Below are 10,663 nucleotides of genomic sequence, written 5' to 3' on the forward strand. Positions count from 1 at the left end.
CGTTCTATTTATGAATTTTTTAAGGACCAAGTTTGGTTTGTGTAGACTACCAATGTTAACATATGTATTATCTGAGAATTCCATGATGGCCAACCAATGAATTTGTTAGCCAATCATTTTGAGAAACATAAAAAATAACTAATATTAATATAAAAAATTTTAATGGGTAAACTAGAGAAAACGCCCCGTCACTTTTAACTTCGGGCATATTAATCACTATGCTTTAGTGAGGCTTAATTTTAAAAGGCGCACGACAATATTTCTTATGGCCTAAAACCATTGAAGCCTAGATGGCACCTTTCAGTTTCCATTAAATATTTCAGGAAAACGTTTACCTTCATTTGGGACTTTAAACAAATGTCAAGTTGGTAACTACAAAATATTGTTCCGTCGGATGTTGAATTTCATTTTCCGAATTCCGTGGATACATGAATCACTGTACTCACAGATAATGCCTGAATGCCTTAAATCCACCAAGTCGGATTCTACAGCAATTGATGAAGTGACCAGATTATTACGTGATCCTACAGTTAACCCAGAAATAAACATTCTGGAAAACTCAGTCTGCGTGTTCACCCAAGCTGCATAAACTGTCCAAAAAATATTTGTGTTCACCACCTGCGACAGTGTTCTCTGAACGTTTGTTCAGCACTGCAGGAAAAATATGTGACCAAAAACGGAATCGTCTTGATCCAGACCTTGTCAAAATCCTTGTTTTTTTAAATAAAAATTTAAAGGGTTATATAATTCTGCATAATGTTTATATTTTCTCTTAACTTATAAATTATTTTATAATTAAACCTTGAGAATTGGATTCGGATTCGAGGGGTGGATTCGAGGTACTGTTTGGGATTCGGATTCGAGATTCGGATTTGAGAAAAATGGGATTCCAACCATCACTATTAATAACAAAGAGCAAAGAATTACCCATATAAGATCACACTGCTTAGTGTGCTAACACAAATATTGTTAGTTTATTATATTCTCAAAAGCAGTCAAAGTGATACAGATAAAAATTTATTTTCTGAAAATTCTTGTTATTCTCTGTTTTTTAAATATTTAAAAATTGAAATAAATGGAAATTGTTTCGTAAAACATGTTACAAATGCACAAATACCTCTTAGTAGAACAAACAGCAGTTATTTACATTGTACCAGAAAACCTAACCAAATATTATTTCTGGTAAAAAAAAAAAAAAAAACCTTTAATAAAGTCATTTGCAAAATGGGGAGGGCACGAGCCGGGATGGTTACATTAAATCTAAAACATTTTTAAAAATTACACTATGAAATTGTTGTCATTTTAGACACAAGAATCTTCATTTAAAAAAAAAAAACAGCATGGTAGTATCAGTTTGTTGACTTCAGAAGTGAGAGTGTATTTTTTTTACTAACAATATATCGCTTCTATAAAAATGTGTTTACTTGAGACCAAATAAAGCAGTGTTGTGGCTTAGAAAATCTTAAATAGCTCTCTACAATATTATTTTGTGAATATCCATTTTTTTGGTTGCAGACTACCTTTCTCAAATGTCTCTTAGTTCACATACTAGAAGGTCATCCCATTTGTCAGGTAACCTGCCAACATTCAACAGCATGGGTTATTTAATTTTTAACAACAGAATATATTATCATATTATCCACCTAACCTAATACTAAAAGCATTCACTGTGTCTTGTGTCCATGTTTACATCAACATCTGCCCCTTTCAGTTAAGCAAGAGCAAGTTTGCAGCCCTTCTCGCTTTCCCCCCCCCCCCCCTTTTCTCCCACCACACTATACCCCCTCTTCTCCACTGGTGTTTTAACAATCATTTGGTATCTAAAAGGCATGCTCAGAATTGGCTTGTAGTTTGAAAGTGCAGTTGCCGTAATGTATAGGTATATTTCAAAGAAATACTACCTATTGTAACCGTTACCATGGTGCGACTTCCGAAAAAGTTTTACTGTATATAGTTTTTTTTTTTTTTTTCCCATGGTCCATAGACCTCAAAACCATAGTCAACTCAAAAGTTACATATATAAAATCCCAATTTTGTAGACATGATAACTGTCACAATTTTTCACAAATCACTTTCAAACTGATACATAAAATCTAATTGTGGGAAATCTTGGTCGAGTTCGTTAATAGGCAATATCCGACCAAAAGAGTAGAAATGGGGAAGGTTTTGTCAAAAACAGGAAAATAACTCCCATAATATGGAAAATATCACATCCGTTTGAATGTATTATAACTCGTAGGAGTAATACCAAAATCTTTTGTCTGAATTATATTTTGATGCATCCAACCATAACTTCAAGGGGTTGAAAAAAAAGGGTTGGAGGACAAAAAAATTATAACTTCCTTTGTAGGCAAAAATTGAATTTGTACTAATTATGTATTAATCTTATAATTTTTGTCTAAAACTTTTGTCTGAAACAATTTCTGATTAGATGAACCATTGCTACAAGAGGTTGAAAAAATAAGAGGTAGAATTTAGAAAAACAAAAATATATTCCTAACTTCCTTAGTAGGTACACTATGAAATCTGTTAAAATCTGTTGTAAATCTTAAAATTTATGTCTGAAACAATTTTTGATCATACAAACCATTACTGCAAGGGGTGGAAATAACAAAGGTAGAAAGACCAAATGGTATATACAATTGGATCCATTTTAATTTATTGAAAAATGCCTGAATTGTATCTAAAACCTTTGACTGAAACAATTTTTGATGACAAACTATTACTGTAAAAACAGGGTTGAAATAAAAAAAGGTTAGACTTTCTTAGTATCATATTCATCGAAATTTATTCATAACCATCTTAATGTGACCTTAAACATTTGTCCAAAATAAATTTATACGACCACATATTAGTGCATGGGATGAAAAATAGTGTTTGAAGATAAAAAATACTTGCATAACTATCTTAGTAGGCATAATATGAAATTTGTTTAGATATTCAATGCTGGATGCATTAAGTTAAAAACATTCACAATATTTTTGCTGCATGTATATAAGAGAAAATGTTAAATTGGTCTTTTTGAATATTGGCAAACATAAAGGATGTTATGTACATTAAGTTCTTAAAATGTTCCAGGAATTTATACAGGATGCGGCGCGGAAACTTGCTGATTTGAAAGGCCAATAAAAAATAAAGTAGTAGAGATATCATTATAATTTAATTTTCTTGTAATATATATCACCTGAAATTTTTCCATTATATAGTTTTAAAGATGACATTCATCAAATGATGGCCCCCATTGTCAATGCATTGTGTTACCCGATTTCTGAAGTTCTGTGCAAACTCTTTCAAGCTTATCGACAGATATGTTGGCAATAGCTTGGTTTCCCCCCCCCCCCCCCCCCCCCCCCCCCCCAGATGAGGTAGGGTCCTTGGGACAGTCATTGTAAACAATTTATTTCCGATAACCCCTTAAAAAAAAGTCACACAGAGACAAATCGGTGGAACAGGCGGGCCAAACAAGGTCGTCACTCAGTGAGATAAGGCACTCTGCGATATTTTGATTCAAAAGATCCGTTGAACATCGCAGTTGTGTGCCTTGGCTCCATCCTGTTGAAACCAGACATCCCCAACATTCATTTCTGTGAGTGCAGGCAGACAAAATCCTTCAATCATTTGTGTGTAACGAGCCGCAGTTACCGTGACTGCACGTTCATTTTCCTCAAAAAAAATAAGGACGAATTATCCCCACTCTTGACACTGCACACCACACAGTTACTCGTTCACAGTGAAGTGGCCGCTGATGAAGTTCATGCGGATTTTTATCACTCCAATAAAGCACATGCTTTTTACACTGCCCGAAATGTGAAAGTGAGCCTCATCACTCAAGAACACGAGGCAAGTTTTCACGGAGTACTTCACATGCATTTCGGCGAGCAATAAAATCGCGTTCACTAAGCACTTGTGTCACAACCATTTTGTAGGGATAAAAGTTCAGTTCATTATGAATAATTCGTCTCACAATGCGATCCAAAATCCCCAGAGCAGCGGCGTTTTTACGTGCTGAACGCTGTGGAGAGCGCAAAAATGACTGCCTCACTCTCTCAATGTTTTCGGGGTTAGTGACAGTCCGCGGACCTCCTGTCCCACTTTTCATCACACTTCCACTCACTTTCAATCTGTCTACCCACGTAACAATCGATTGCCGACCTGGAACTGGACCTACAGGACGAATATTGAACCGAATACAGAACGCTGGTTGAGTGGCGATAATGGAACGGCCATTAGAAAAATAAGTCTAGACAGCAAATGCGTGCTGTTCGTTGCTCCAACGCATGGCAGCAACCGACTAGGCGGGTGACAACACGTCATGGACTGCCCTTTCGAACGAGACCCTCCCCACCCTCTCCCGACCCCATCTCACCGCTTGACGCAAAATAAAAATCAGTATGTTTCCGCGCCGCACCCGTTAGAAGTTTCCAAAATATTCTCAAAAGAAATAGATACTCGAAATCTACCTATGCCTGTAGGCTGTGCCAAAAGGGATTTTTTTTGCAGTTTTTTAAAAAATTTTCAAAGCTCAAAATCTACATTACACTTTTATTTGTATATTCTGCACCTATAAAATTTAAATGCCTATGCAGATAAGTTTTTTTTAATATTAAATTTGAATTTCTAAATATGTATTCTCAAATATGAATTTTGCAATATTAGAATTATACCTTATAACTGCTTTTATGCAACAGCAAAGGATATTTCATGTTTATAGTTTAAAATATCAGTATCTAACTACTCTATAAATAATGTAATATTCTGGATTTTTGGGGAGTTTTTCTTTGCAATGTTCATCTGAATTTTGGAGATTTGTTTTTCTGCAGTGGCAAACTGATCGTCGTAAAATTTCCAGATTGGAATTTTCTTGCTAGTATCTGCATTTCAGTCTCTCTGCTGTTTACTGTGCATTTTTCTCAGTAATCTATGCCTTATTATATTAAGCCAAGATTATACTTAAACTAAATATGTACAAATTTATATTTATTGACTCTTTAACAGTCTTAGCCTCTATGTGGATACTTACAACAGTTTCATTACAATTAAATGTTCGTTATTTCAGAGTATAAATATTCTAAATTTGAGTGCGAATAATTAACTTGTTTATTGCTCTGTCCTCTGCAAGTCATTATTTGGAATATCAAAATGAATAAGTCAGTACATATTCGTATTCAATAACGAATATTCAAATGTATTCAAAGTGTAGTGAAGATGTTGCTTATGACCTCATGTACCTATCAAGATTGAGGTTAAAAATCATTGTTGCACAAAATAAATAAGTACACAGTTCAAAATATATATGGAGGGCTTGATGTAATTAACTAGAGTTTAATTTAACATTTATGCACAGTCTGAAGTTTGGACTATGAGATGATCTCTAATTTGGACATTTTTTGGTAAGGGGAAAATAAGTGAACTGTAAACTGTTTGCAACCATAAAAAAAAAAAGTAAAATAATTAAAGAAAACGTATTTGTTTTAGTATTAGTCACTATGAACGTAAAATATGCATCGCACCAACCAATTTAAAAGTCCGTATTTACCCAAAATTGAGTTAATAAAAAGTGGAGTGGAAATCGTAATTCAAGTACTTAGCACTTGATAATTATTTTAATTAGTAAGTTTATTCTTTCTGGTGCGACTTTCGTCAGTTTAGTGATTCACAAGGCATCTTTTGAAACAAATTTTGTTTTATAACATTAGTTCAAAAGTGGTCTTTTGGAAAGCAAAGAATGCGGGATATGGGGAGGCGGGGGGTTTCCATCTGGGAAGGTGGGAGAAGAGGGGGAGGGGAGGGGTGCCTTCCCCAGCAGCCACAGTGAAAAGAAGCAGTCAGAATCCCTGCTACAAACTCCATTTGCACCCTCTACTTCATTCCATACCCCAAGTGTTATCCTCTCATCTGTCACGCCTATACAGTGGTTCAGGAAGCCCCGGACTAAAGTGGCATGAGTGATGCAGTTAGGCGGAGCCTGAAGTTTTACAACTAAGCTGTTCCCAATGGCAAGATACAAGGTTGTGATTATAATGTGACCCCCACTTTGTTTCAGCAGTTTTGGTAAAAATTATTGTGTTGTATTCAGGGTAAATGATATTTGTTAAAATATGACTTTAAAGCTGTCATTAAAAAGTTTATAAAAAAAATCCATCCCCATTCTTATATTTAAGTTTTGATATTCTTATACAACAATATTTTGATATTTGTACTTGAATTCAATTTGAACTACGTACAAAAATAATGTTCGCCCAGGCCTATTTACCTCATTAAGTCATTAAAAAGATTCATAAGATTAAAATAAGATTCATTTTTTGTGTGGTAGGATTGTAATGTTGTTTTCAGAACATATCAAGCATATTGACTATAACAAAATAATTTTTATTTCATTTTGTACTAATATTTTGTAGATAATGTAAAACATTAGTTGAGAAAACAAACATCTCAACTAAACAATACATACAGAAACCTAGTTCATCATCTGAAAAATGTACACTCAAATATAAATAATTTTTTTTCATACTCAGGCTTAAAGATTTGGTCAGTTATTCAAAAAGTTGACTGTAAGTGGAACATTAACTCAGGGGTTTGAATGGTAAAGCACAACTATATTCTTAATAATAATAAGATATTAATATTTTAAACTATTTACCATTTATAATAAGTTGTCAACTCGACTGGGCATGCACCAGGCCGTGTTCAGTTCAGGCAGTTTTTTTCTGAAGTTTATATTATTATATTATGTTGATTATAAAATGTCTACCCTTTTTTTCCCCCTCCATAAAATCAGTAAATAAATTTTCTAACTCATTATCACTACTAATCTCTAACCTACACTAACATCCTTGTCTTGGATCTAATTTAAAACAATAAAAGGCTGTTTTGTGCAAGGAGCCAAGGACGTAATTACCGTAATTCTCTTGCATGTAGATGTAAACTAGGTGAGACAATAGTGCTGGAAGTCAGTTGCATCTGTAGTGTCATTGGTTGCATGTTTAAACTGTGCTCATTTGCTGAATTAATAAAGGCATGTTTTAAGTACTTATATAATGTAACTCTGCTTCTTGTGTTTGTGACAGCATTTTTGTGCTCATATTCAGGATTCATGAATGTGGATTTTACAAAAGTTAATCAGAATGCTCAGACATATTGTATATAAGGTTTCAGGTGTCTATAGTTTATGTAGTTATGAAAAAGTAATGAATTTGAAGGACTGGTCACAATAACGTTCTTAAATTAACAGTAATTATGCAGGAAGTCACAAATTAGCCTTTTGCTTACATGAATTTTGTTTTTTCATGCCTCACTTCATTTTATAGTCTCAGATTAAATCTGTACCTCAGAGGTATTCTGTGTGCACTTTTGGGCAAAAGCAAAATGCATTTTTAACCCTGAATTTCACCACAGTTTGATGTTCTTTCTAATGGCATACAACACTAAGATCTACGATATGTCAAATATTCACAAATTCTGTGTAGAAAATAGTTGAGTATATAAGTGAGGCACAATTTAAAATTATTTAAACTGCTTTCTTGAAACAAATATTGTTTCTGTAACATAGTACCATATGCCTCAGAGGTACAGAAATTATCTCTGAAAATAACTTATCTTTCTAAATTAAAATTGGCTTGTTCCTGCGAAAAGTTGATCTGTTTCGTATTATGTTTAATTTTGCTTATTATATCAAAACTGGCCCTGATATATGCTGGAATAGTCATATATTTTAATGATACTGTCATGGTTAATTAAAAACCATATTTGTTGCTGATGTTGGTTACTTAAATGGCAAATCTCCAGCTTTTTGGCGGGAGACTTCTGCTTTCATGTTAAGGTTGGGAACAAACCTACGACCTTTTCCTCATGACCAAGACATCCTCCATCATTGTATGTAATGTATGTAATCAGGTAAAATCAGTGTTCTTGCTGAGAGTATCATGGATGGGACAACACTATATGTTAAACCACTTCCAGTCCACCACTCTTAGACAGCTCAGGGATATTGTGTGTTGTGTCAAAGAGCCTTGTGATAGGAACAGAAGGAATCAAGAATGTTTTGAGTACTAACCACAGCCAGCTGTGACCTGGTTTTGGTAGGTGTACTTGTCAACTACAGGCTTTTTCAGCTACAGGCTTTATCAGCATACTAATTACAAAGTTACTTAGTGGTATTGATCATGGAGTCACATTTCTTTAATAACTGTCAATTTACGAGTTGGTACCCCAAGTGACTTATCTATAATCTTGGAGGCCTTATTGTCAGAGGTCTTCTGTCCATAACCAAAACCTGTCCGTGTTAGCTGGACTAAAGTCCGGCAATAGTAAGTCTTCACAGAGTCATCACAATCAATTTTTTTTATTCATTCATTCATTCATTCATTCTGACAAGTCTTCTTTCGCTACTCAATCGTACAGTGTAGAATCAGTGATGGCCAACTGACAGCCTGCAGGCTGGCGGTGAAGCCAGGATATTCTCGTTTAAATATGAAAAAAAATCTTGTGTATATTTTGGTAATCTATATATACACATATTGTATTTATTAGTTATCCTAAAAAATTATACAACATTAAAATGGTGTTGTAACATATTTAATATCATTTCATATTATGTACTAGGCCCTCCAATTAGTTTCAGAAATTAAACCTGGCTATTGAAATAAGTGAAGCTGGTGTAGACAATAACCTAGACAGGAATGTAGTCATTTTTGGTTCTATGTTGTTTAAAATTAACAGTAACATTTGGATATCATCTTTTGCTGAGAGTTAAATTCTGTAGCCAGAAGGTGTAGTCTTTTTACTGGAAACAGATTGGCATTCGGATTTAGTACAGAAAACAATCATTCAACAATAATGAATTTAGCATAGACCACAGGGACAGTCACCAAACAAGATGGGTTGCCAGCCACTGTTGCAGTCTGCTGACTTTCTGTACCTTCAGCATCTTTCTGCATTGATAAATTGAGGATATCTGGATTTCTCTCCCATGTGTGCAATTGCTGGTTGTGTGTCTACTTCATAGACTGCAGACCTTGAATGCCAATTTTATAACTCATGTCACACATTATGACTTTGGTTTGTGCCAGAGTTCAAGGTAAAATGCAACACAATAAAGTGAATTTTTGTTGTATGTTTAAGATGGTGGATAAAGGCTTTTTTTGTGATTGTGCTTGTGAATGTTTATATGCCACCATAAATAGTCAATCAGCCTATTATTTTGATGCGCTACAGCCATTAGTTATTTAAAAAAATTTGTATCAAAATGCCACATCCACATTTTAAAATTACAATAGTTCATGGAAACTGTGGTTATAGAATATTGTTATTGTGTTAACCAGAAATTTTAGTTTTTCGTTGGCAACATTATAAACAGAAAAATTCTTCCCTGCAAAGTAACATGGTAATACTTATGTTTCATTGCATTTGTAAAACCATGGATTGTGGCCATAAAGTGTTTTTGAACATATACATGTAAAGGCCCACAATAAAAACACTTTCCTATCCTTCCTCTAAAAAAATCTGGAATTCTCCCAGCTAAAATTTTAAGGATTTGCTGCAGTTTGGTTTACTATTTCTGTCAATATGCAGCAATTAATGATTTCTAAATGCCAAATAGTGATTTATATAGTGTTTTCTTGGTCTTCCTTATGATGCAGATTTCTATGTTGCAGGTTCACAACCCAAGCGTCTCGTATTTTAAGAAAAGCTGCAAGACTAGTAATGGAATTTGGGGTGATGAATAAAAATTTTGCTGAAATATACTTGTGTTAAATACTGTAAACATATTGTTAAATATACATTATAAAAATACTAAAACCTCATTCCTTTAACACCATACTAAACTTAATGGCAGTGTAGTATTACTAAGTTGGGTTATTTTGCTTTCACTCGTGTAATGTACTATAATCTCATTCACAGTCTTTAAGAGGAAGGAAAGGTCGCATTGTGCATGAATGACAAGAATATAAAAACAATAATAGAATCTAAACAATTTGACGAAATTTGATGGGGGTTTGTTTTGTCTGCCAGATATTTTCATTATGGGGACCTGAATGACCATAAAAAATCAAAACCATAATTAGTTTTTAAAAAAATTGTAAACTGCTTGAACCAAAAAATAAGCAAATATTAAAAAAGGCTGCAAAATTATTTAAATCACATAGAAAAAACCTCTATACAGTAAAACCCTCTTAAGAAAATATTGGAAAAACCTAACAAAATGTGCTTCTTAAGCAGGAAAACTTATTAATAGGGTAAGTAAAAAAAAATTAGATTTTCATGTGTTAAAATAATTATGTTAATAAAAAAATCAATGGCAATAAATTAACAGTTTGTTCACAGCTTATTTCTTGTGAAAAAATTCAGTGATGGTTTTTTGTTTTGAGTTTTTTTCACACAAATTGGAGGTGAACTTTTGTAGCTCCCACAAGTTCCTCATGACAGACTCAGGAACATCAGGTGTTCCTCCTAAAAAGAGATTAAAATTGTCCAAGAACTGCATGGCTTCCCCGACATGTTGGAAGGGGCTTGCATTCATCTGCAGCAGATTCATCCTCTTCTTCTTCTTGTTCATCGACTGACTGGACTTCAGCACAAAGTTTGTCCAGTCTTGCTCGCCGCAGGGTGGTAAAACATCATCTACTGTGACAAATTCATTGAAACTGGTGGTGATGGCAAGTTT

At 34.0% G+C, this 10,663-nt stretch overlaps 1 protein-coding gene across 2 annotated transcripts in view; it reads left to right on the plus strand.

The window, feature by feature from the left end:
- The window catches only part of LOC134530656 (cyclin-dependent kinase 7), a 52,771-nt gene extending 42,973 nt beyond the window's left edge, over positions 1-9,798 (plus strand). For both annotated transcript variants that reach the window (XM_063365690.1, XM_063365691.1), the window contains one exon: positions 9,654-9,798. In XM_063365690.1, the coding sequence (XP_063221760.1) occupies positions 9,654-9,682 (29 nt within the window). In that variant the 3' untranslated portion in view covers positions 9,683-9,798. The remainder of the gene's footprint in view (positions 1-9,653) is intronic.
- Positions 9,799-10,663: the final 865 nt, after the last annotated feature.

The sequence above is a fragment of the Bacillus rossius genome, chromosome 3, assembly GCF_032445375.1.
Source record: "Bacillus rossius redtenbacheri isolate Brsri chromosome 3, Brsri_v3, whole genome shotgun sequence".
Classification (NCBI taxonomy): Eukaryota; Metazoa; Arthropoda; class Insecta; order Phasmatodea; family Bacillidae; genus Bacillus; species Bacillus rossius.